This window comes from Budorcas taxicolor, chromosome 4 (assembly GCF_023091745.1).
Source record: "Budorcas taxicolor isolate Tak-1 chromosome 4, Takin1.1, whole genome shotgun sequence".
Lineage (NCBI taxonomy): Eukaryota > Metazoa > Chordata > Mammalia > Artiodactyla > Bovidae > Budorcas > Budorcas taxicolor.
The window spans coordinates 98,816,067-98,843,884 of NC_068913.1; the positions used below are offsets into that span (position 1 = coordinate 98,816,067).

Below are 27,818 nucleotides of genomic sequence, written 5' to 3' on the forward strand. Positions count from 1 at the left end.
GGAAAAAGATCACCAGGAAGAGGGGATATCAGGTACAGAAAGATCCTGAAGCAAGAACATGATTGAAATTTGGGGGAGCAGCAAGATTGGAACTGGAGTACAGTGGAAAGGAGACGGGGGAGTGGGAGGGAGAGGAGAGAGCTGGAGGTTGGGTTGTCTCGGAGTGGGTCAGGTCACGTGAGGTCTTGATCATTGTAAAGGTTTGCATATGAACTCTTGAGTGTGATGGGAAATCATTTTAAGGTTTTGAGCATAAGAATGGCAAGCTGTGTCTAACATTTTAAAAGGGCCGCTCTAGCTGCTCTGAGAATAGATTTTACTGGGGTCCAGGGAAGATGAAGATGTCCGCATTCATGCTTTGTTACCTTTTAAAGCTTGAGAACATGGAACCGTTTACACTGTTTACAACTTGGTATTTCACATATGGATTTGTGTTGGTAGAATCTCTGTCCTTGAGGATATACGAGTTGACAGATGGATTTGATTCTTTCCAGATGCCCCAAACTTCTTTATATCAGTCAAGCCCATTTGGAGTTTTTTCAGGATTAAAAGTATAAATGAAATGCCATGTATGATCAGATCAATTATGTGGATACGTAAAATAGTTGGGCTAACTTCTTACCATTGAATATATTATTATTGAGTACAAATGAGATGTTACTACATTAGAAAGCTTCAGAATCTATTGGATCCTACCAGTGTCTCATAATGACTGTTAGAGCAACACCAAGAATAGATGAATATGAACGGATATGAGTTGGGGACTTGGGCTATATGGGTAGTGATTGTTGGTAGTAGTTGAATTTGAGTGTTTCTCTCATCCTGTACTAAATAGATGAGATGACACCAAATTTCTTTAAAGATGCTAAGTACTCATCTAATGCTTATGGAAGCAGGCAGGCTAAAGCTGGGAAAGATTGAAGGCGGGAAGAGAAGGGGACAACAGGATGAGATGGTTGGATGGCATCACTGACTCAATGGACATGAGTTTGAGTAAACTCTGGGAGTTGGTGATGGACAGGGAGGCCTGGCATGCTGCAGTCCATGGGGTCGCAGAGTTGGCCGTGACTGAACTGACTGAGGCTGAAGGGAAAACACAGAAAATTGCCTCTGTTGTGATGTGTGCACAAACTCTTTACATTTTGCCCCAATTTTGGCTATTCTGTTGGTGATGGACCAAGCTGTTAAATCCTTTTTCTTGCCTGTAATTGGAAATAACCATATGTGAATATTAAAGTGAAGTTGTTAGGGCTTAATCACTGAGTAATGTAACATTCATTATTTAACGTTTAAATAAAATAATTTTGTGACTTTTTACATGAAAGTATACATTGAATGGTGGAATTAGAGCAAAAAATAACCTTGGTTAATATAAAAAAGAAAGTCACAGGAGAATAAGATGATTTTGGTAGGAAGTTATTTTAAGCCCAGATATAAGATAGAAAACTCTAGCTGCTCTGAGAAAGGGAAAAAAATCTAGAAGTGGACACGGTACACTGTGGGCAAGAATGAGATAGCATCATTGAAAATCTAGGCAGTAGTCTGGGTCATGAATGTGGTCACAGGAACTACAAGGGAACCTTTTCATTAAGTTTAACTGTATCTCTATTTGTGTTCTGTATCCAGACTCAGCAACTCAAAAAGATGGTGTTGCCTTTAGAAAGGGTTGAGTGGAGCCTCTCAGAACTTAAGTCCTTAAATTGGAAGCTGAAAAACTAAGGGGCAAAAAGCAAGGAAAGTAAGTTTGAGTGTAATTTTAAAAAGATCTTTAGTTCCAAAGGGCTTTTAAGCAGAGCAGTAAGTAGTGTTTCTGAAGCTCATTCTTTTGAGATACTGCCTGTAAGACTGTGGAAAAAGTGGGTTGGACACAAGGAGGATTCCCATAAAAATGCTTGTATATACGTTTGTTTTTACTACAAAAAAGAGAAAATATGATACTTTTAGAAATAAGAATAGTGTTGATTGCTAGATTTCCATTTACCATCCCTTGTTTATAGGGAATTTTGCCGGGTATGTCTGGTCTACAGTGTCAGTGAGGTGCTTGCACATTTGTTGGACTTTATTACAGATAATGCAGTGCGTACTCAAAGGCCTTCCCCTCCTTGCCTTATCGTATACTTAATCCAAGTTCAATGCTTTTCTGGTTTTAAGACTTTAAAGTTAAGGCCCTCCCCACCTCCCCCGTGCCTCCATCAGCATCCTCCTCTATCAGATGCTCCCACTGTGTTGTTCAGAGGCCCTGGTTTGTTTCCTCCTCTCTTGATCTTTCCCAAGGCAGGGCTGCAAAATCTTGATTGATATATATATATATATATATATATATTTTTTTTTTTTTTTCCTGCTTTCTGTATCTCACGTATCTATTCACAATGACCTGTTGGGCCCTGTGTTCTTTATTGTCTCTTTTTCTAATAGTCTCTAATTAAAGTGACTTAGTTTTTACCATTTATTGAAGCTGAAATTCCTGCTATTTCTGAACAGGTGATTTGGAGCAACTATAAACTTACTAAAATTCTAAGGAAGCAGAGGAAACTTGTGTTTGAGGAAGGGTTTCTTTACTTGGGTTTTGATGTCACGATTTCAAAAGCTTGACTCTTCATGGATTTATGTAAGGAAGAAACAGAGTAACAGAATTTTTGAATCTTGGCTATCTTGATAAATCAGAATGGAATTAAAATGCTGTTACCGCATTTCTAAAAGAACAGGCATTTGAGAAATAAAGGTTTAGGTGGAATATGGTATCTTTCTTACATTTAAAAGATGCCATTCTTCCCATTATTCACTGATCTCCCCTCCCTGTTTCAAAAATTTTATATATTGAGCTAGAGTTTGGATACAATAAAGTGCATTATTTTTAGAGTACAGTTCAATGAGTTTTGCCAAACGTATATATCCTTGAATGTGTTTCCATTGTCTCAGAGAGTTCTCTTCTGCTTCTTTACAGGCAATAACCGCCTCCCCCCGCCACCCCATCCTGCTTCAAACAAATACTGATTTGAAATCTATTCACATATATTTTTGTTTCTTCTGGAAGTATACACTCTTGCATCTGGCTTCCTTTGCTCATCCTTAGTGTTGAAATTCATGTTTCTTCCCTTTGATTGCTAACGGGTATTCCCTCCATCACCTCAAGTTTTAAAAGAACATTTCTTTATAACTGACTTTCTGATCAAAAAGCTGAAGCCTCAGGGCAATTTAGTTTTAAAAGTTCTTGTAGCTGCTTATGTCTACATCTTTGGTTAAATTCAATTTAGGGAATCATTTTGGTGATGTTCATTTTCCACACAGCCTGATGCCATCTCTCCTACCCCCAAACCCACCCACACATTCTACCTTCCTTTTTATTTTTCCTCCATTTAGTAAGCAAAAATGAGGAGTGAGCGGATTACACTGTATGTATCCTGTATGAAATGCCATAATGGTCTTTTTCAATCAGAAGGAGGTTTGCCAAGCTTTACTGACACACTGTAAGTTTATCCCTCACTCTCTTGATCAAGAGCCTAGTTGAGTGCTGTATGACATAAAATTTATTTTTAACTGTTGTCATAGTAACCATTACAGAGGAAAAAGCTGAGAAGTATAGAACCAAGGTGATATGAGTAGAATATCGGAAATTAGATTTTGATAGATTTCAACTAAGATTTAAAATAGAATGGATTTAATAGCTAGAGTTCTTAACCCAGGGACCAAGAACTCCTAGAGGGATCTAGGAATGGCCTTGAGGAATGTGTTTTTAACAGTCAAATAAAATCACAAATGCTGACTAAAAACCAGCTCTTCCCTACCTCATCCTACCATAAAACTAATTTCATACTTCAGTATGAAATTTCTTTTATTTTTTCCCCAGATATTTGTATTTCTATATTTCTAAGTAGTAAGCTTATACTACTTTTCTGGATTTTTCTATTTTAGACATTATATGTGTTGGTTGCTCAGTCATGTCCGACTCTGTGATCCCACGGCCTGTAGCCCACCGGCCTCATCTGTCCGTGGAATTCTTCTGCCAAGAATAGCAGAGTGGGTAGCTATTTCCTTCTCCAAGACATTGTATATGAGGTTCCAGTTTTGGTTCCTCACCTTACTTTATTCCTCCCATCTCACCTCATCTTCCCTCATCCTTTCTGTATAGTTGTATCCTAGTTTTTGGTTAAATAACTGGTGCTTATTTTATTCAGTTCAGTTCAGTTGCGTCTGACTCTTTGCGACCCCATGAACTGCAGCACGCCAGGCCTCCCTGTCCATCACCAACTCCCGGAGTTCACCCAAACTCATGTCCATTGAATCGATGATGCCATCCAACCATCTCATCCTCTGTCGGCCCTTCTCATCCTGCCCTCAATCTTTCCCAGCATCAGGGTCTTTTCAAATGAGTCAGCTCTTTGCATCAGCTGGCCAAAGTATTGGAGTTTCAGCTTCAACATCAGTCCTTCCAAAGAACACCCGATCTCCTTCAGAATGGACTGTTGGATCTCCTTGCAGTCCAAGGGACTTACCAGAGGCTTCTCCAACACCACAGTTCAAAAGCATCAATTCTTCAGCACTCAGCTCTCTTCACAGTCCAACTCTCACATCCATACATAACCACTGGGAAAACCACAGCCTTGACTAGACGGACCTTTGTTGACAAAGTAATGTCTCTGCTTTTGAATATGCTATCTAGGTTGGTCATAACTTTCCTTCCAAGGAGTAAGCATCTTTTAATTTCATGGCTACAGTCACCATCTGCAGTGATTTTGGCCCCCCCCCCCCCCCCCAAATAAGTCAACCACTGTTTCCACTGTTTCCCCATCTATTTGCCATGAATTGATGGGACCAGATGCCATGATCTTAGCTGATTTTATTATAGTGACATAAATGTTTGCATCTAAGCCATCCAGTATACTGTTTTTGTTTGTGTAATATTTTTGTTGTTTTCCTTGGATAATGACTGACTGGACAATCACCTTGTGTTTGTTTTGCATCAGTTTTCCCCTTTGCTGGATCCTGTATGTTCTCTTGTTTTCCTCTTAATTGATGGAGTGTATCCTTCAGTAGCACAAATGAGGTCTATTTTTTTGAGAGCTTGCATGTCTGAAAATGTCTTTATTTTTTCTTCACACTTGATTGAAAGTTTTTCTGGGAAATAATTCTTAGGATTTTGAAGAAATACTGTTCCTTTGTCTTGTGGCTTTTAATGTTACTATTGAGATGTGTTCTGATTTACAGTCCTTTGTGTGGGTGTTTTTTTCTTTGAAAGCTTTTAGAACTGTCTCTATCTTTGTGTTCTTACAAGTCAGGATAAGGCGCCCTGGCTTTGGTCTTTTTTCACTCCATTGTCTTGAACACTTGGTGTGCCTTTTCATTTGGAAAATTCATATCTTTTGCTCTGGAACATTTTATCTTTTTTTCTTTTTCCTCCCCTCTCATTTTGCTTCCCCTGGTATCCTTATTTGGACCTGTTGAATCAATCAACCATTTTCTTTTCTCACCTATTTTTCTTTCTTTGTTTTTCTGTATCTTACTCTTTGGAGATTTCAAGAGTCTCTCTTAACCTTTATTGGATTTTTTTTCCCCTATCGTACTTGTAATTTCCAAGAGCTGGTTTTCATTCTTTGAGTTTTTTTTTTCCCCAATAGCATCCTATTCTTGTTTCATTGATGTAATATCTTTTCCCCCAAGGGATACTCATCATAGATTTCAAAAATTTTTTTCCTCCCTTAGTTTCTGTTTCCCTGCTCCACTCAGCACCTTTTTCTTTCACCTGTCTTCCATATCACAGGCTTTCCTGTATGGTGATCCTTGGCTGACTGCATGGGTGGAGGAGGGAGGTGGACTACGCAGCTTGGAGCATGTGGTGGGACTCGTCTCGTGATGATTGGGTAGGGACCCAACAGTTTCCTTGGTGGAGCTTCAAATGTCACCGTTGATAGGTCTTTTCAATTGGTTGTTTGCCCAGAGGAGAGCCATATGTTTCCCGTATCCGGGCTCAGAGTCAAGCTGAGTATTACTGGAGCCAACCCAGCAAGGAGGTTGAGGATCCAGAGAGGGCTGAGGACCGTCCTTGTTGGTGGGTCCAGTTTGACCTCATCTTCCTGTTTCCTGCCCAGTGCCTGCCTCCCTCCTCTCAGCTGGCTGACATTTCCTGCTCCAGGCTCTTTATAGTTCCGTTTCTTCAGATTGTAAACCTATTTGGCCAGGGTTGAGGGGAGGAAATTACACATCTGTTTGGTTTGATGAAGATGTTTGAGGACTCAAAATACTTTCAGCTCTGTACCTTTTTTAAAAAAAATAAATTGCTACCTATGGGTCTGCTGGCTAAGTTTTTTGGCTGCGCTTTGTGGCATGTAGGATTTTAGTTCCCTACCCGAAGATCAAACCCACAACCCCTGCGCTGGGAGCATTGAGTCTCAATCAGTGAACCTTGAGGGAAGTCCCTCTACCCTGAATTCTTGCCTTTAGTATCTTGGTGCTTCCTTTTCAGTCTTAACAAACCCCGCTTGATGCCGTCCATCTTCTTGTCAGTTTCCAAGGATTTCTTGCCATCCTTGCTGTTCCCTCCTCTCTGTTCTCTCTTTTCTTAGTATTTTATGCTAAAAAGGAGTTATTTCTCTATCTCTTTGGGATTGCAGGAAGGATTAGGGGTCATTAGAATCTTCTTCACTAGATTGTTAAAGGAGTCTGTCACTCCCTCAAAATCTAAGTCATTCTACTAGGCTTATCAGGAGAGATTAGAGTGCCCTTACTTGCTACTGCTGCTAAGTCGCTTCAGTTGTGTCTGACTCTGTGCGACCCCATAGACGGCAGCCCACCAGGCTCTGCCATCCCTGGGAGTCTCCAGGCAAGAACACTGGAGTGGGTTGCCATTTCCTTCTTCAATACATGAGAGTGAAAAGTGAAAGTGAAGTCGCTCAGCCATGTCCGACTCCTAGCGACCCCATGGACTGCAGCCCACCAGGCTCCTCCACCCATGGGATTTGCCAGGCAAGAGTACTGGAGTGGGGTGCCATTGCCTTCTCTGTGCCCTTACTTAGGGTTCTTTTTACATTGGAGAGTTTGGTAAAAGTATGATTTGAAAAAAGATAAAAGTTGTTCTTAAGTTGTAAGATTGGATTAGGTACTGTCTCAACATACCTTCTCATTTTAGCATTCAGTCATCCTATTTTCCATGTTTTTTGGAAAGATGTTAAAATTTAGTTTTATAATCAAAAAAAAAATAGCATCAGCGAGTCTGTGTGCCATGACACTAAATATTGTAGAAGAAGACAGATATTTTAATTGTTACAAACATGGTGGACTTTCTAGAGTGATGGGAATGTCCTATATGTTAATGAAGGTTTGAATTATGCAGGTGTGTATGCATTTGCTAAAACTCATCAAGTGATATCCCTTCTTGTATACATTTTACCTCAAACAGAAAACCAAAACTGTAAACGTATATGAAATTCTAACTTAAATAAAGACACATGTAAAGGAATATCAAGAGTATATAAAAGTAGTTCTGTAAATTGTGAAAGCTCATGATTTTTACTGTATCATGCTATAAAAATAAAAAAATTTTAATTAGGGTAGGACGTGGAAATGTACTTATCCTGAACACTGTGACTACCCCTCCCTACTCCTCTTCTCCTTCGTTATCAAGCTTTGCTTACCGATGCTGGTGCCAAACTGGGCAGATCTATGAGAATGCTGGCAACTGTCTTATTTAATATCTAAAAATCAGAATACATGGCAAAAAATTCTTGGCATGTTTTAATTCTCTCTATTTCATGATTGCCTCTGGATGTGTCTACTCTCCTGGAAGCTGACTTTACTTTCATTTTAGTCAGTTGAGATGAGCGTCCAGTTCTTTGGTTATAAAATCCAGCTGAAGTTTTGGACCTCGAAGGATGAGCCGGGTGACTCATCAGCTGAATAGGAAATATGCCAGAAAGAATGGAGAAGCGTGGTCTCTCAAATTAGTCACTCCCTTCTAGACATACTAATTTAGGTGTGGCACTTCCTATTTTCAGAGTTCTTTGTGGCCTGAGTAATATTTTTCTAGGTTATTCAGAGGTAGGTTAGGAGTAATTCTCTCATCTCACAGGAAAGGGAATACAGAGAAGTGGAGACCTAAGCAAGTGAGTCTGTGTTAACCAGGATTAGAATTCTGCGTATAGATTAGCCTCAGGAGACTGGGTGGCAGTGAGAACTAGGGACCATTACTTACAGCGGTAATGGTGAAAAATACAAACCACACTGTAGGTTTAGTCTGGCAAGACTTTGCACTGACCCAAGATGGAAACTGTTCTGTTGCAGGTAAAAGAGAATCTGCTTTCATGCAAGATGCTGTTGCACTGCAAACGAGATGAGCTTCGGAAGCTGTGGATTGAAGGAATTGAACATAAGCATGTTCTGAACCTGCTGGATGAAATCGAGAATATCAAGCAAGTGCCTCAAAAGCTGGAACAGTGCATGGCCAGCAAGCACTATCTCAGTGCCACCGACATGCTGGTAAGAGCACAGCCTGCACTCCTGGGTGTTTCTGCTCAGATAGAAGAGTGCTTCCTTCTGTTCCCTCTGAATCCTGTCGCTCTCGAAGCACGTGCCCTCGGGGCATTCATGAGCCCTTGGAGGTGAAGCCTGCCTGGTTCTCTTCCTGGTTTCAGTGTTTGCAGTGGTAGGCTATGGTTATTTACCTTGTCTGCCTTGGGAACAATGGCAAGAAGTATGATGGTGAGAAACCAGGACCTGTCATGAATGGTAATGAACCCCATTTTGAAGAATGAAATGTGCATGAGAGAGAACTTTCCGAGATTTCTGAACTGTAGGTTGCACAAATTCTGTGGAAGAATGTTTAGGGTTTTGTCTTTGTTTTTTCCTTTAAGTTGATAAGAAACAAAATAATTTTCAAGGGAATAATTCTGGAAGTAACTTTGTCCAGCAGAAGTATGCCACCAGCTAGCCTTCAGCCTGTATCTTCGTCCTCTCTGCTACTGTCTGAATTAGAAGTGAAAATTCAAGAGAGGATTGCAGCTGGTGGTACACATGGCTGAGAGTCAGGATAATGAATTAAAAAAAAGTACAAATCTTGCTTCCTAAAAACCTTAACCTTCAGGGCCTGTGGCTCTGAACGGGAGCTGCTCATTGTACCTCCTCCTTCCACACCAACTCCCCTGTATCCTTCTCACAGTTGTCTGGGGATGACAGAAACTCTCAGCAGCAGATGGACTGTATTTGGATTTTCTTTTCCACGATAGGTGAAGGTCCCTTATCTTTGTTTCAACAAATTAGATTGCCTGCAACTCTGGGAGGGAAAAAAAAACAAAACACTGAGAGGAATTAGTGGGAGCAAAACAGGTTAAATCCTCTAAGTGGTTCTAATTCATTCTGACTTTCAAGAAGAATTTTGCTTGAAGTCTGTCTTAAGAAGGTTTAAAGGAAACTTGATAACCAAGAGATGAGATGTGCCATGATACTCTCTCATATATTAAAACCTGGTTATGTGATAGTGAATTTCCACAGTGGAAGGAGGTTAATAATCGTCTTTTCTTCAGAGTGGCAAAATAATTGGTTATTTTTAGTATCTTTATAGTGTCATCTTCCTTAATAATGACTATATGGTGTCCAATAAAAAATTTACTCACCTCTTGGCTTTACTGTTGGTTTATGTTAGGACGGCATGCGTGCATGCAGGCTCAGCGCTTCAGTCATGTTCGACTCTTTGTAACCCCATGGACTGTAGCCCGCCAGGCTCCTCTGTCCGTGGGATTCTCGAGGCAGGAATACTGGAGTGGGTTGCCATGTCCTCTTCCAGGGGATCTTCCTGATACAGGGATCGAACCCATGTCTCCTGCCTCTCCTGCGTTGGCAGGTGGATTCTCTTTATCTATTGAGCCACCTGGGAAACTCAGGAAGGCATATATGTACTAAATATTCAAGACTCAGCAGTCAGAATAGGTAAGCTTATATATACATATATATATATATATTTGTGTAGCATCTATGCATCTATTTGAACCATGGTTTTTTGTACTGGGCCTGTTTTTAAGTTAGTGCCATATATTAAAAATAGGTTGTTAATGTTTATTTTGGTGTTATGTTCATTTTAGGATTTTAGATTTTAGGACTAGCCTTTATTCTTCAAGGGCTAATTTATTTAAGAGCTAATTAATGATACCATATTTTTTTTTTTGAACTTATTTTCTTAAGGATCTCATTAAATATTTCTGTAAATTCTTAGTTGTAAGTTGTAGAAATTCAGCTCTAGCTAGCTTAGGTAAGAGAATTGCTTTACCCATGTAGCCAGTCTGCTAAAAGAACGGGCATCTATGTGGAAGGCCATCTATACGGTCTTCCTGCCTTAAAAATTTTTTTCTCTATAGACTTTCTTCCATATGTGGGTAGAGTTTTGGTGTTTGGGGAAAAAGAAGGGTTGTAAGCTATTATCTTACATCTTTCCAGCTTTGCAGAGGAAAGTAATCTTCTAATTCAGAAATATGGGCATAAGATCTATCGGTGAGCTTGGGTACTGTGATTGTCAATTCTAAGTAAAATTATGTGATTGAGGGACATGGGAGACCTGGGGAGTTGGTTGAGAAGAAAGGGCAGTCACCTCTAGAAAAGAGTGAAGGTGAGAGGGACAATTCTTGGAAGTTTCTCTTTTTTTCAGTTTGTAGTTCTTTATGTACTCTGGATACTAATTTTTTGTTAGATGGATTGTAAATATCTTTTCCCAGTTGGTAGTATATTTTTGTTTATGGTGTCTTTTATTAAACAGTTTAAAAATTTAATTCAACAATGTTTTTCAGTCTTTTTTTCCTTTGTTATATGACTTCTTTTGAGAGTTTTTTTTTTTTAATCCCACTGTCACAAAGAGAATTTCTTATACCGTTGTCTTTGATCCACTTAAAATGTATATGGCATGAACTAGAGATATGATTTTACCTTCTGTATAGCTGCTTGGCTCAATCCATTTATTGAATTCATTTCCTACTGGTTTATAATTCCACCTTGGTCACATACCAAGTGTGCATATGTGAATGGGTCTGTTTCTGATCTCTTTATTTTGTTTAGTTGGTCTTGTCTGTATCTGCACCAAAACCATGCTGTTTTAATTACTATAATTTTATAATATATCTTGATAGCAGATGAAGACATTCCCTCACTTTGCTATTCAGAACTATGCTATTCTTGACACATTTTATTTTTTAATTTTACTCCTTACACATTTATTTTTTATCTTCACACATTTATCATTTTAACTCTTCCATATGAATTTTAGTATCAGCTTGTCAGGTTCCATTAAAAGCATGAGAGGAACTTTAAAAAAAAAAACTTTTTGGCCATGCTCTGCAGCACGTGGGATTGTAGATTACTAACCAGGGATGGAACTCCATGTCCCTTGCATAGGAAGTGTGGAAACTTAGCCACTGTCTTGCCGGAGAAGTCCCAACATGATGAAATTTTGATTAAATTTAGGAGAATGCTTTCTTTGTAATATTGTCTTTCAGTGAACAGGCTCTCTCATTTATTAAAATTTTAATTTATGTCCTTTATAATAATAATGCTTAGTAATGTACTGCTTTAGTGACACTACATGTATTTGTTGGTCGTACTTCTGACTGTCAGCTTCTGGTTGCTTTTTAAAGCAGTGGCTCTTAATTATATTTCTAGTTATTTGTTAATGATGTACAGGGATGGGATAGATTTCTTTTTTTATGAACTATACATTTCTTTAAACCTAATTCTTATCCTTCCTACTTGGAAAATGATGATTTATTCTTTAAGACGTGGCTCAAATTTCATCGAGTTTCTGAATGCTCTAGGTAATTAGATACTTACCTTGTTTTTTAAAAAATGAATTATATATTCATTGTAGTATTAATGCTTAACATGAGTAGATTTATTTTCATGAGCTGCATGTATTTCACAGGAATATAGTTGCTTTTGTTTGTATGGTAGGTCATTAAGGGCAAGGACTATGTCTTACCTATTTTTGTCTACCCTGTACTTAGCATAATGCAGTTCACATAGTCAGAGTTCACTGACGATTAGCCAAATGGGTAGCTCTGTGGAAGACTTTCATACCAATAAATAGAAAAGGGCACTTCCTTTCTACAAGCTTGGGTCTGACTTTTTCCCTCTGATTTGTGGCTTTTGTTATCTTTTTGTTTTCTTAATGGCAAAGTTCTCTCGTTCCTAACCTTTCCTTTCTACAGTGTTTAAATGAACAACAAAAGTATAATTATAATAATAGCTAATATGTATTGAGCCCTCACTATATGCTAGTACCATTTGAAACATGTTACTTTGTTAACACTGAATTCCCACAATACTCTTATGAGAGAGAGGTTTCTGATATCTTCTCCGTTTTCCAGATGAGGTAGTTACTTTGCATGATCTGAGGGTTAGCATTTCCTAACATATAATGAAGATTTCATGGAGGTGGGATTTAAGATGTGCTTAAAAAGTTGGAAATATTCTTCACTTTGCCTTTTGTATGTGAATAAATAGTAAGGTCTATAATTGCTTTTTTATTGGGCTTCATATGAGAAAATAATCACATTGCCTTTCCCCGTGGTTATGTGCTCTTAGAAGTAAAATCTACTTAAGGCATCTCAAGAGTCCAAATGAAAATCTTTGCCAAAAGACATCAGAAGAAAGTGAAGGCAGAATAGTCTCGTCTTTCAAACCCCTCTGATTTCCTTGGATCTTTTTATCAAAAGATTTTGCATTTTCATTTTAAGGCAGGTGCAGATGCCCAGTAATTTAATCCCTACTCAGGTTAATAAATCCAGAGTAAATAAATCAGTGGTGACCCATAGCTTGTGTCAGCTCCTGCAATTCCTGCTTCACCATCAGAGTGGGCTGATGGCTGTAGACTCGGCTTCTAGATGGGATATTTATTTCTTTTGATATGATAACCTGAGTATTGCATAAAATAATTAAATTGTCATGACAGGGGATGTCTGCAAATAGGCCTGGCCTTTTGTTTTCTCTTTCAAGGTAAACAGCTGCTGTTAGCTTATGAAAAGCTAAAAGTGATCCAGCAAGAAGCCTGTATCCGTCATGTTGAAATCAGAGACTTGATTAATATTGTAGCCTGTAGCTTTGTGATATGTACGGTTTAAATTAGACCTCTGCAGTCATTGTGCCGGGTTGATGCAAGCACATTAATGACATAATTTCTGGTTGCTGCATCACATTTCTGCAGTCTGTCCTTTGTATTCCACTCACATTAATTGAAGTAATTTCGCCAGTGAAGCGTGTTTCAAACCTCTGCATTTAAATTGAAATTTTAATTCCCTTATTGTCTTGAAAAGACGGCTGAAGATGCCTTGTTACAGGTTTCATTATCACTCAAAACACTCCAGCTGCTGGTTCTAATGTACAATGACTGATTAATTCTGGGAAGAAATATTAATATAAGAATAGCAGCTTCTTTCCAGTGGCGTGAGCCAACCAGGAAGGTATTTCATGATAGTTAATATTTTTACAAACTATTTTTTTTTTTTAGGAGAGTTTTGGGTGGAAGTCTGCATCAAACCGAAATTGCACAGATAAGCTTTGAAAACCACTTACACAAGTTCTGATTTATCAACCTATAGAAGTCAACTCATAATTGCATTCAATCAATCAGTGGAAACCAAGCCAGTGCGAGTAGTTTTGAAGCACTTTAGCTGACAGTCACAAGGCTTGTGACTAAAATAAGTTTTTCATTTCTAAGGCTTCCTGAGATTGTAGAGGTTTTGAATGTATCATGATCATTTTGTCTTTTTTATTTATAACACCTTTAAAAAAAGAATCCGTAGCTGTATAGCCAGATAGGGATTGTTAACAATAGTTATAATAGCATATTTATGTTGGCTGCCTTCTTAGAGGTCCCAGAGTGCTTTGCTGAGAGAATGGTATGGTGGAATTATTTCACTTCCCCTATGAAATTGTGCCCACATTTGGGATAAAGAGAGTAAAACAGCTACTTAATTGCATAGTTTTCAAAGATCCTGTGATAAAAATAACTATTTGTCATATTTTTAGTTTTCAAGATCCTTTGCCATTGTTGGACAACATTCAAAGCTGTGAATATGAGCATGGGGCTTCCTGGGGGCCAGGTGGACCTGGGCTTGAATCCCAGCTTTGACTTTTACTAGCTGAATGCCTTGGGGCTAATTATTTAATTTGGCTTAGCTGAAAGTTGGAATTGAGAGTAATTGCATGCCCTCAGGGTTGTTGAAAGGATTAAATGAAATATTAAGCTGCTGGACTTCCCTGGCGGTTCAGTGGTTAAGACTTCACCTTCCGGTGCAGGCAGTGTGGGTTCGATCCCTGGTGAGGGAGCTAAGATCCTACATGCCTCATGGCCAAAAAAACCAGAACGTAAACAACAGAAATATTAAGCTAGGTATGTAAGGTACACCAAGTATCCATAGTAAGACCTTAGAAATGCTGTTTGTAATTAATTTGTATACTGATACTGTAAGAAAGGATGTGGTGATCGCTACCATGTTAGACTGTCAAAACCCAGTCTGAGGTGGACTTGTTTTGAGCTGAGTTGAAGTGGGACTAAGTTAGGCAATTCTGATTCCTTTTCTTCTTGCCCTGAGTGAAAGACCACTCCAGATTTTATATGGTCAAGGAATCCCTGCAGGCAGAGAGAGAATTTTTCTCAGAACACACATCTCTTCTGCTCTAACACATGCATAGTTGGATGACCAAGACCTCAAAGTTCTAGACCATGTTTCCGGGATCTGGTGTGAACAAATTCCAGATTGTGTTATCAATCACCTCTTAGGCCTACATCAAGTATATGTTCAGTGGGTACCCACTGACTGTCCAGTGATAAACAATGTAATTTGTTGGTAAGCTACCTAAGATCAGTTTGTTGCAAAATCTAGTCTTAGGTGACCAGATGTGTTAATCTGTTGGGTATTGTAGTCAGATATAAGCCAGTTCACTTTCAGAGGATGCCTATCAAAAGTATTGACTTCAGTTGACTTTAGTATTAGAGTTGTTACTCTTTCTGTCACTGCTTAGATGGCAGGACCAGTGGGCCAGTGAAGTTGGTCCCATTGGTGCCAGTAAACCTGTGTCATTAGCAAATAGACTCTCTTTTCATTTTATGGATAGGCAAGGGGTAATCATGCTTCCATTACAAAATAATGTACAAGTAAGAAACAAGGGGCCGAAATGCATATCCCCTTACGTGGCTTGAAAGTTTCTGAGATCTCACAGGACCGTTTTTTTCCCTCTCCTGAGTCTGGAAGTGGTATTGAGATGAAAGCACTATGGCTATCAGGAGCTGAAACATTCTAGTGAACTTACTGGATGTAACGTGAAAGTGGTTCAGTGCCTGCAAAATGTTTCAATATTCCATATAGATTTCTGTACAACATAAAGAAAAATGTATCCGTGATCAATAATGAAATAGCCACCATTAAAACCCATCTGTTCCTAGTGTAGAATATTGATCTTAAAAACTCAAGAGTCTATACTAATAATTGATCAGCAAAGAATTTGGCATGTGTTTTGATAGATGGACAAATGAATATGACAGTGCCGTTGTTGGGACATGGATCTGTGAAGGTGACCTTAACCTTGAAGGAGCTTACATGCTAGTACAAAGAGACAGATGATGAAGAAATAAACAGCATCTCATATCATGGTCACTACCACAGGAGTTCCAGGAATACAGGGGCTGGGAGTGGGGAAGTATGGTTTGCCATTAATATTTTAATAGGCCGGTCAGCTGTAGCTGCTTTCAGCTCTCTTTGGGAACCCTGAATTAGAACACCTACATCTAATTTTCTTGGCAAAAAGATTAAGGAAAAGCTAAAAATAAAGTTAGTAAATAAATAACCTTGGTTTTTCTATCCCTAATTAAGTAAGTAGTTTTACTGTGGCAGCAGCATTTTTCTCCTGGAGAGTAAAAGTACAGGCTTTGTAGTAACTATTTTTCTCACTCATTGACCTTTTGATTTATTTTATTTTTTGTTTATTTTTTATTGGAGTATAACTGCTTGAGCATATTTTGATGGTTTATGCTCTGCAACAATGTGAATCAGCTCTAAGTATGCATGTATCCCTTCCGTCTTGAGCCTCCCTTGTACCCCTCTCCCACCCCCATCCCGCCCATCTAGGTGAGCACTGAGCACTGGGCTCAGCTCGCTGTGCTATATACAGCTGTTTCCCACTAGCTGTCTACTTTACACGTGGTGGTGTATATATGTATATTTCAGTGCTACTCTCTCCAGTTGTCTCACTCTCCCCTTCTGCCCCTCGGTGCCCATGTTCGTTCTTCACAGCTGCGTCTCTGTTCCTGCCCTGCAAATAGCCTGTACCATGTTTCTAGAGCCTATATATATGTGTGAATTTGTAATATTTGGTTTTCTCTTTCTGAGTTCACTCTGTATGACAGACTCTGGGTCCATCCACATCACTGCAAATGACCCAATTTTGTTCCTTTCTGTTACTTAAGTAATATTCCATTGTGTATGTCTGTGTGTGGGGTGGGTATTTACCCCTGCCCTTTTAATTTATGTTTGATTTTGAAGGCTGGGGTTTTTAAAAGCCACACTGTTTGATAGGCACTGGCTTATTGTAGTAGCTTCCCTTTTCTTTTGCTTTGCTCTTTGTATCTGCTTTTAATTTGCCTCTTTTAAAGCGTATAGAAACTGTGTGTTGTTTCACTAAACCTCATCATATTCAGCAGTTTTCATTTGGCTCACTTGGCTGTAGGGCAGTGATTCCTAAACTCTGTACATCAGGGAATCCTTCAAGAACCCTAAAGCCCAGGTTGCACCCTAGGCTTGAAGTCTTTGGGGATGGGACAGTAACTTCTATTAATTGCTGGCATTCTCCAAGTGGTTCCAATGTTTGGACAGGTTTGGAACCAGTGATGTGGTTTATAGCCTATGCTGTAAAATAGACCAAAACCAATTGTCCTTGACTTCATTTAACACTTGCTTTAAGTAGTAGCTGGAAATAAAATATTTGTGTTAAGACAGACATCACGTGGCAATATTCATGTGTGTGTAGACATGTTGAAGGTTGACCAAAAGTTACTTGTTGCTTTCCTCTAGTGCAGCTTTCAGATAGAGCTGATGAGTATCAGGCTCTTACTCTGATTTTGTAGCCTGATTATTTGGTCAATATGAGTTTTGTTTACTGGGTAGATTAGATGCTCTCCAGAGTTGAGCTGACTTGAAACTCTTTAGAGCTGTCATTTTGGTGCTCTGACTTCTGTATCTTTACTGTGTGTTCTTTCTTATCTGACTTATTGCTGGGGTTTAATGGATTGAAATTGGGGCCCACATTTATTGACAGGTGGTGGCTAGGTCCGGCGTGGTATAGTAAAAACAAAAATGAGTTGAAAAGCCAGAACTTCTTCATTCTAGTCCTGACCCAACAATTTACCAGTTTTGTGAGGTTAGACAAATGCATTGCTTTCTTTCTTCCAGTACCCTCTTCTGTAGAGGAATACTTACCTGTCTATATTATAAGGCGGTGGTGAGAATACAAATGAAATTTTGTACATGTGAAGTACTTTGTGAAATGGAAGGCAATATACAAATCTGTGGTGTAGGGAGCGTGATTGTTATCACTATCACATAAGGCCAGGCGAAAAGAAAAAGTGGTAGTCCCGGGCTTGTCACGTTAAGCAGCATTTCTCCCTGGTACTGCCGTCACTGATGCATACCCGTTATAAGCAGATGAACAGTGATTGTACGTGCTTACGTATGTGCACTTCAGGTCTGCAGGAGGAGTGATCTCAGTCAAGAATAACATACAGGTGCTTTGCTGTCTTTGTCTGTAGGGACTTGCTGGAGCAGGATTTTGATGGGTAAGCCTGTGGCTAGCTGGGAACCCTGTGCGTGTGTCAGTGGCAGCAGACGGCAGTGCTTGTCGTCACTGGGGTCCCTCTCTCAACCTGATGGTGGCCTGAATGCTGGTTGGCAGTTTTGGTTGGCTGACAAGATAGGGGGAACTTGCCAAGGAAGTCTATTTTCCCTGAGATTCATCCCAATACTAATTACTTATGGTTGCCTACCTCCATTTTTTAAAAAAATACATTCACTTGTAGTTTATTTTGGTTTTTCTCAGTAGAAAAGCACATCATCACATCTGCAAACAATAGGATTTTTGCTTTAGCCCCAAACTCCCAATTTCTTACAACTTTTTGTTCTCACATATTGGCTAGAACAGTCATTTTTGTTGTTTAGTCACTAAGTCATGCTGACCCTTTGTGATCCCATGCACTGTAGCATGCCAGGTTCTTCTGTCCTCCACTTTCTCCCAGAGTTTGCTCAGATTCATGTCCATTGAGGTGGTGATGCCATCCAACCATCTTATCATCTGGCTCCCTCTTCTCCATTTACCTTCGATCTTTCCCAGCATCAAGGTCTTTTCCAGTGAGTCGACTCTTTGCATCAGGTGGCCACGGTGTTGGAGCTTCAGGTTCAGCATCAGTCCTTCCAATAAATATTCAGGGCTGATTTCCTTTAGGATTAACTGGTTGATCTCACTGCTGTCCAAGGGACTCTCAGAAGTCTTCTCCAGCACCACAATACAAAAGCATCAATTCTTCAGTGCTCAGCCTTCATGCTAAAAGATGATGCTGTGAAAGTGCTACACTCAATATGCCAGCAAATTTGGAAAACTCAGCAGTGGCCATGGGACTGGAAAAGGTCAGTTTTCATCCCAATCCCAAAGAAAGGCAATGCCAAAGAATGCTCAAACTGCCGCACAGTTGCAGTAACCTCACACGTTACTAAAGTAATGCTCAAAATTCTCCAAGCCAGGCTTCAGCAATACGTGAACAATGAACTTCCAGATGTTCAAGCTGGATTTAGAAAAGGCAGAGGAACCAGAGATCAAATTGCCAACATCCACTAGATCATTGAAAAAGCAAGAGAGTTCCAGGAAAACATCTGTTTCTGCTTTATTGACTATGCCAAAGCCTTTGACTGTGTGGATCACCACAAACTCTGGCAAATTCTGAAAGAGATGGGAATACTAGACTACCTCACCTGCCTCCTGAGAAATCTGTGTGCAGGTCAAGAAGCAACAGTTAGAACCAGACATGAAACAATGGACTGGTTCCAAATAGGAAAAGGAGTACATCAAGGCTGTATATTGTCGCTGTGCTTCTTTAACTTATATGCAGGGTACATCATGAGAAACGCTGGGCTGGATGAAGCAGAAGCTGGAATCAAGATTGCCGGGAAAAATATCAATAACCTCAGATATGCAGATGACACATGTGCAGAAAGCAAAGAACTAAAGAGCCTCTTGATGAAAGTGAAAGAGGAGAGTGAAAAAGTTGGCTTAAAACTCAACATTCAGAAAACAAAGATCATGGCATCCGGTCCCATCACTTCATGGCAAGTAGATGGAGAAACAGTGAAAACAGTGGCAGACTTTATTTTTTGGGGCTCCAAAATCACTGCAGATGGTGACTTCATCCATGAAGGTGCTTACTCCTTGGAAGAAAATTTATGACCAACCTAGACAGCATATTAAAAACCAGAGACATTACTTTGTCATCAAAGGTCCAGTGGTCATGTATGGATGTGAGAGTTGGACTGTAACGAAAGCTGAGCGCCAAAGAATTGATGGTTTTGAACTGTGGTGTTGAAGACTCTTGAGAGTCCCTTGGATAGCAAGGAGATCCAACCAGTCCATCCTAAAGGAGATCAGTCCTGGGTGTTCATTGGAAGGACTTTGATTGAAGCTGAAACTCCAATACTTCGGCCACCTGATGTGAAGAGCTAACTCATTTGAAAATACCCTGATGTTGGGAAAGATTGAGGGCAGGAAGAGAAGGGGACGACAGAGGATGAGATGGTTGGATGGCATCACCAACTTGACGGGCATGAATTTGAGTGAACTCCGAGAGTTGGTGATGGACAGGGAGGCCTGGTGTGCCGCAGTCCATGGGGTCACAAAGATTCGGACATGACTGAGCTGACAGCCTTTTTTATGGTCCAGCTCTCACGTCCATACATGACTACTGGAAAAACCATAGCTTTGACCATACTGACCTTTGTCAGCAAAATGATTGACTTTGCTTTTTAATATGCTGTCTAGATTTGTGATAGTTTTCCTTCCAGGGAGCAAGCATCTTTTAACTTCATGGCTGCAGTCACTGTCTGCAGTGATTTCTGCTTCACCCCAAGTTCTATCTCCAAAGCTTGATTTGGCACTGGTGTATGGAGAGCCTAAGCTTTGGTAAACAATGGGAACTGAGGATGAACAGATCATAGGAAGGAAGGATTTTTTTTTTTTTTGAGGGAGGTGCTTTTCCATAAGCAATTACAATCCTTATCTTACAAGATCTTAGGTATAGTTCAATTTCATTAGGAAAGTGATTATGGACAGAGCTCTTAAAAGTCCATTTAGAAAAAATAAGGCTCTTAATATGGCATTATGCATCAGAAGCCCAAAATAACTGTGGACTTGAAATTCTACTTCTTGAATGTTAAGTAAAGAATTCAGAATTTTAATTGTGAGGTGTTCCAAAAAATATATATACAAAGATAGTTATCACAGTAAGATTTATGGAAGTAAAAAAAAAAAAGCAGTTACTTAATGGGGAGTTGGTTTAAGTCATTTATGGAATATTCATATTATGGACTAGTATGAAAACACTAAAAATCATGTTTGGTGATGGGCGGATATTCCCAATATATTGCCAAGTGGGAAACAAGCATATTGGAAAGTAACAGTGTTTTTGTAAAAATTTTGTGTGGAAAAATAATTGGTGTCAGGTTAAAATGTGTAACTTTATTTGACTGGATATGGATCTTTCCCGTTTGGTTTTTCTGTTTTTCAAGTTTTTTTTGATTGTACATCTATTATTTCTGTAATTTTAAAGAAGAATAAAGATAAAGAATAGGTATTTGGGCCCCACCTTTCTTTTTTTTAATCTGTAAAGTTGTGGAGCCTCAGTCTTAACAATTTTTAAAGGCCTCTTAAAATAGAAAATTCTTACCTTTCATTTTTCAGATGCTGTCATTCTGCACTAATGGGATGGATATCTTAGAAGACCTGGTTCCCAGTCTTTACAAGAGGAAAAAAAAAAAAAGATTGGTTTTAATAAAATATAAGAATTAGATGTGATAGAATGCTCTGATGTTTAGGAAAAAGCAAAAATAAGGGAGGACCTTCAGGAAAGGTTAAAAATAGTTTAAAGACTGGTGTGCTTTTATTTGGCTTCCCTGGTGGCTGACAGTAAAGAATTCCCCTGCACTGCGGGAGACCTGGGTTCAATCCCCTGGTAGGGAAGATCCCCTGGAGGAGGGCATGGCAACCCACTCCAGTATTCTTGCTTGGAGACTCCCCATGGACAAAGGAGCCTGGGGTCGCAGAGTCAGACATGACTGAGCAATTAAGCACAGCGCACACTTTTATTTATTTATGTATTATTTAGCTGTGCAGAGTCTTAGTTGCCACATGCAGGATCCTTAGTCGTGGCATGCAAACTCTTAGTTGAGGCATGTGGGGTCTAGTTCCCTCCCTGACCAGGGATGAAACCTGGGCCCTCTGCATTGGGAGTGCAAAGTTTTAGCCTCTGAACCACTAGGGAAGTGCCTCTGTATGCTCTTAGAACAAGCCAGTGTTTCATGGCAGTCATAGGATGACTAAGATCATGACATCCGGCCCCATCCCTTCTGGGCAAACAGAAGGGGAAAAAGTGGAAACAATGACAGATTTTATTTTCTTGGGCTCCAGAATCACTCCTGCTGGTGACTGCAGCCATGAAATGAAAAGATGCTTGGTCTTTGGAAGGAAAGCTATGACAAACCTAGAGAGCATATTAAAAAGCAGAGTCATCACTTTCCTGTCAAAGGACTGTCCAGTCAAAGCTACGGTTTGCCAGTAGTCACGTATGGATGTGAGAGTTGGACCGTAAAGAAAGCTGAGCGCCGAAGAATTAATGCTTTTGAGTTGTGCTTGAGAAGACTGTTGAGAGTCCCTTGGACTGCAAAGAGATCAAACCAGTCCATCCTAAAGGAAATCAACCCTGAATATTCATTGGAAGGACTGATGCTGAAGCTCCAGCACTTTGGCCACCTGATGTGAAGAGCCGACTCACTGGAAAAGACCCTCATGCTGGGAAAGATGGAAGGCCAAAGGAGAAGAGGGTGGTAGAGGATGAGATGGTTAGACAGCATCACTGGCTCAGTGGACATGAATTTGAGCAAACTGGGAAATAGTGAAGGACAGGGAAGCTTGGCATGCTGTAGACTATGGGTCCACAAAGAATTGGACAACTTAGTTACTGACAGCAGACAGGATGAGATCTTTCATGAAGCTGGAAGGTACATTTGATGTCTTGAATTTTGTTTTCTAAGGTCTATTTGAAGATTCTTTACAGGAGAAATTCACAAGAAAAAGGCCTTTTCTTTGATTTTATAGGTCCTCCTCCCTTCTTCACTTATCAATAACTTCATCTCATTTGCTTTATCCTGTAAATTCCATTATCTCCCCGGCAGTCTATTGCGTTAAGCCTTTAGTACCTAATATGGCCTCATTTACATTGACACGTGGTTGACCTCAGCCCTTGTCCTCTCTTTGTTAATGCGCTGACAAGCACTGATATTTCTCTGGAGCATTATCATTTGGCTGTTAGCTCAGCTAATAACAGCCCTTCATTTGAGCTGATGAAAGTTTATTAAATAAAAACATGCAATAGCCCTGGCAGTAATGAAGGGAGAGCAGAAGTAGCCAGCACCCTGTTCATAGTGGTGAGAGCCTGCTGAGTGTGCGTTATAGGTATTGAGTTTCCTGAGGGGAAAGAAGGGGCGCTTGAATGGGGCTGATCAATATTATTAATATGTTAGCAGACTGACTTTAAGAATGGGCTTTTTCGGTGGCCTGATTTGATCGTTGTTGATTGGCTATAAGCAGGGGAGTTAGTGGGGAGAAAACATGTGTTCTTGCTCCAGGCACTCAGCCATGCCCTTTGCAGCTTTCTTGGGAAGTCCATCTTAAGTACCAAACTGCCAGTTAGCCCTAAGGCCTTCAGTCGAGGCCAGACTGAACCCTAGGGAGCTGAACCCCTCTCCGTAGACTCCAGTGAAGCTGGGATCAGGGATTCTGGTTTTCCGCTGAATTCCTAAGACCTCCTGAAACCACCACAACAGCCTGAGCTGTTTATTCTCCCTTGTATGTCCTATACTTTTGTGTGCAGAGCCTGCTAAGTGTTCAGTCGCTTCAGTCATGACTGACACTTTGTGACCCCTGGACTGCAGCTCACCAGGCACCTCTGTCTATGGGATTCTCCAGGCAGGAATACTGAGAGGGTAGCCATTTCCCTCTCCAGGGGATCTTCCAGACCCAGGGATCAAATATGCATTTCTTACATCTGCATTGGGAAGCGGATTCTTTACCACTAGCGCCACCTGGGAAGCAAGTCTGAGCCATTCTCTCCTTAGGCCCTGTGTGGTGGTTGGTGGTGTGCTTTAAACACAAATGAGCAGATGCCATTTATACCTAAAAAGTGTAAATCCTATTATCGTTTTTATTTAACAGGTAAGATTTTTGTGAACAAAATCCTTTGGGATCACATACTTCTCTGTTTTCTGTCCCATAGGTATAATATGATACTATATTTTGCAAGTAAAATTGTCCCTAGTTCCTCTATGTGGCTAAATATCTATTAGGACTATAAGGATTGCAACATTCTACAAACAGTTCAGTGCTTTCCTGGGTGCATCAAGGCTTTCAGACCAGCTCCTTAATCTATTAGATTGAACCATATGAAACAGCCAATATTTGATCATTTTTGACTGGTAAAAACAGTAGTTTCATATGGTTCAGATTTCAAACTAAGACATGAAGTCATGGTGATTTTTATTTATTTATTTAATGTGTGCTTGGTTTCTTTGACCAGTTTCTGTCTGATAAAATCTCTGCTTTGGGAAATATGGTATAGCTAAATGGGATTTTGGTAAATGAATGTTGAGAAACATCTCCGCTTGTGTTGAGGTGGATGTGAAACATATTTCATTCAGACTGAGACTTCTTGCGTCCATCTGGGATCCCATGAGACAATGGGGAATTCAGGGTGGAGGACTCTAGAGGAACAGGGCTTGAAGACACCAGTTTGCCTTCCCACAGTTCAGGGGCCAGTGGTGCAGACTGGTGACCTGGGTACTGAGTAAATCTTGGGTCCCAAGGCATATTTCTTTTGTTCATAGCCAGAGATTTTTGGTGTTATTTAGTTGAGACTGTTTAGACTTGTATCTTATATACTTGTGGGAAGGGACAAAATCAATTCTCTGGAATAGTCTAATTTTATATCTTACTATTACATCTGTAAGTTGGGCCACAGTAACATTTTCAGAATGGTTAGATTCACTAGAAAAATGCTTCCAAAAGGGAGACTTACTGACCTATTGGAAGGTGGTAGAACATTTTGGAACCATGTAATTGTCAGAGTCCTGAAGGAAATACTTCTTTTGCACTCAACGGTGGCAACACATTTGTCTCTCTTAGGGAACACTGTTGTCAAAATAAGCACTTTTATTAGCTAACAGATAGTTTAGTTATCAGGTTGGATTTTTTGGCTTATATTTAAAAGGCTTTTCTTTTTGTTGTTGTTGGTTTGTTTGCTTCTGTTGTTTGGCTTGAACCTTAGTTCTGTTTAGAAAGTTGCTATTGTCATTCATCTTTGTGTATCTCACTTCCCCCAACCAGAGAAATAAAGATCAGTGGTTTCTTTCTCAGCACTTTTTTCAGTGAAGCAGATGTTTGAGAATGGCCAACTCTGGTGTTCCTCAAAGACATTTCCATTGGTTCATGTTAAGCACAAAACTAGATCTTTTTACCTAGTCAGCTTGAGTCAGGCTAGTAGAAAGCACTTAACCATGAAATAATTATTTCTAATTTAAACTAAAATGCAATTGAGAAATAGTTATCTGGGAAGGAAAATTAAAGGGCACTGTAGCTCTCATTACGAAGATTTCCTTCGTTTTGGATTCACCTCTCAACTCAAAGCAAATTTTTTTTGGAAAACACCAGACAGTTCTTAATTGTGTACAGTTTATCTGTTGTTGTGTTAGTCACTCAGCTGTGTCTGACTCTTTGTGACCCCATGGACTGCAAACCGCCAGGCTCGCCTGTCCATGGAATTCTCCAGGCAAGAATACTGGAGTGGGTTGCCATTTCCTTCTCCAAGTTTAACTGTACCTTTGACCTATTTCTTGAATTATGGAAATATTTTTCAGAACTTATTTTCCTAAATGGATTTTTTTTCCCTTCAGCTTTTAATTTTATATTGGGGTATAGCTGATCAACAGTGTTATGATAGTTTCAGATGAATAGTTAACGGGCTCAGCCATGTTTAAACATGTATCCATTTTCCCCTAAACTCCTCTCCTGTCCAGGTTGCTGTGTAACATGGAGCAGAGTTCATGTGCTATACGTTAGGTCCTCATTGGTCTAAATGGATAAGTTCTTAATAGTGAAACACACTGCCCTGTTGTATATCATGTGTTAAAACATTTTGTTGATGTTTGCTTATGTTCACAGTCCTAAAAGAAATATTTCTTTTCAACTCCAGAACAGATTTATCTGTATGAGTAGTTTCTAACTCTGGTGAGTTAGAACATGAATGTTCTTATTTTATTATTACAGGTGTTCTCTGAAAAAAATTCCCTGTTGATATCTGTCTCTTCCCTATGCCTTCCCCATACTGATTTATTTTTGAAAATATGTGTAAGAAAGCTTCCAAATACATCTGGTTGGTTCATTATTTAGTTATTTGTCTTTTAAGACATAGTGTGGCAGATCTGAGAGGTCATGGTAGAGGTCATTTGGTACATAAATTCATGGTATTATATCTGTGAGATAAATAGACATTTTCCAGTGAACTATTCCACTGTATGTTGTCTGTTTTACTTTTCACCTGCTGAGTCTTGTCCTAGAATTCTAATATATATTTGTGACATTATTCAGTTTTGTATGCCACACTTTTGAATCCAATTTTGATTATTTCTTGGTGTCCACTTTAATTCATCTGCATCTCCTGAATTTCTGTTGATGTTTCATTAACCTGTTGTTTAAAAAGTGCTCTGTGATCACTAAATTTAGAAAACGTGAAATAATTTATAAAATGACCACTTCCCATACATGAAAAAAAATCCTTTAGTGATATTTTTTCATCAGTAGTTACACACATTTCTAACTGTGTGTGTTGCTCAGTCATGTCCAACTCTTTGTGACCCCCTAGACTATAGCCCTTCAGGCTTCTCTGTCCATGTGATTTCCCAGGCAAAAATACTGGAGTGGATTGCCATTTCTTCCTCCAGGGGATCTTCCTGACTCAGGGATCAAACCTGCGGTTTCTGCATTGGCAGGTGGATTCTTTACCACTGAGCCACTTTGAGAAAGCCCTTTAGATGGATATTTAAGGATTTCTCTTCTAGTAAAGGCTGAATGTTAGGAAATACCTAAGAATCTGACCCCTCAGTATAACAGCATTAAAAGTGGTGGTTGGATTCACTGCTGCCTACAAAGTTCCCCTTATGCGTAAGCTTTATGGTAAAAGTTACTTAAAACCACAGAAGATAAATGTCAGGTTTCTAAACTGATGTTCTAGAGATCAAATATATATGCTTACAACTGTTTTCTTCAAATTGTTTTGAGTACCACTTAGGAAGGCTAGAGTCGGGGAAGACAGTGGCTTTGCTTAGCTTCCATAATTATAGCTTTATAAATAGACTTTTCATTTGTGAAGGCCAGAAAATAAAGCATTGTGTCTTCATACAGAAATAGAGGTTATTCATGGTAAGGTTTTCAAATCTTGGAAGTCCTGAGACTATTCTTGATTGTATGTTAATTGTACTTGTATTTTGGGTCAAGAAAACATACTCAGAAAATTTGTAGTCTGCATGGTTAATAATAGTTCCATGATGGAAACAGCACTTTACGGCAAAGGCTGCATTAAAACATGTTAGAAACACCCTCTGAGGTTGCTTTATCCATGTGGTAAATAGGTTCTATTAAAAATAATTGGAGTGAGCACTCAGTATAGGTCAGGCACTGTGCTAAGTGCTTTAGCTATATTTAAGAAAAATTAAGCAGCTTTGAAAGTTAACATTGTCATATAGTTTTATACTTGGAACGTGAGCTGTTTGGGTTAAAAAAAAATCTTCATGCAGATTCTTACAAGCAAATTGAGTATGGCTGTGCAGTGGGTGGTTTTTAAGCTTAAATATCTCAGCTGGATTTAATTACCTTGAGGGATAAGGCTACATGATGGGCCAGTGGTTTACCAAATTATTTTTCATTTTCTGGATCTTGATGTCACTAAAGGTTAATGCATCCTCTTTTCTCTGCTAGAGACCCGAGTTAAAAATCCATTTTAGAGCATAAGTATAAATGAATTTGTTGTTGTTTTTCCTCCTTGGGGACACTTTGGTCATTTCGTGAGGCAGGCGGTCTTTCCATCTGGAATTGCCCGCAGCTTGCACCAGGCCCAGGGTCTCTCATAGCAGCGGCTGTTGCAAGTCAACGTGAACAGGAACTGGCAGGCTTCAGAGGGCAGAGCTGGCCCAGGGCTTGTCACTCTTTCATTCCTTGATTCTGTCTTGGTTAACTTATGGAAACTTATTTGCTAGTGACATTTGATTATAGCACATCACAAAACAAGTGATGTATTTATGGCTAGGCCATTGCCTTTTCCTCCCTATCTTAGGCTGGTTTGTATTTGGCAGCCACAGAGTTTGCTATATTCGCTCTCCCTACTCCCCTAAATTACTGCGTGTGTTAGGATAGATCTGTGATCAACATTTTTGATCACTGATATTTTATGACTTCTACTGTCTTTTGATTGCTTTTGTGTAAATGCATGATTT

The 27,818-nt window shown here is 39.5% G+C and overlaps 1 protein-coding gene across 1 annotated transcript in view; it reads left to right on the plus strand.

Annotated features, from left to right (window-relative positions):
- EXOC4 (exocyst complex component 4) overlaps window positions 1–27,818 on the plus strand; it is an 816,823-nt gene that overhangs the window by 24,731 nt on the left and 764,274 nt on the right. Inside the window, exon 3 of the mRNA XM_052638352.1 lies at window positions 8,275–8,469. Coding sequence (XP_052494312.1) covers window positions 8,275–8,469 — 195 coding nt within the window. The remainder of the gene's footprint in view (window positions 1–8,274; window positions 8,470–27,818) is intronic.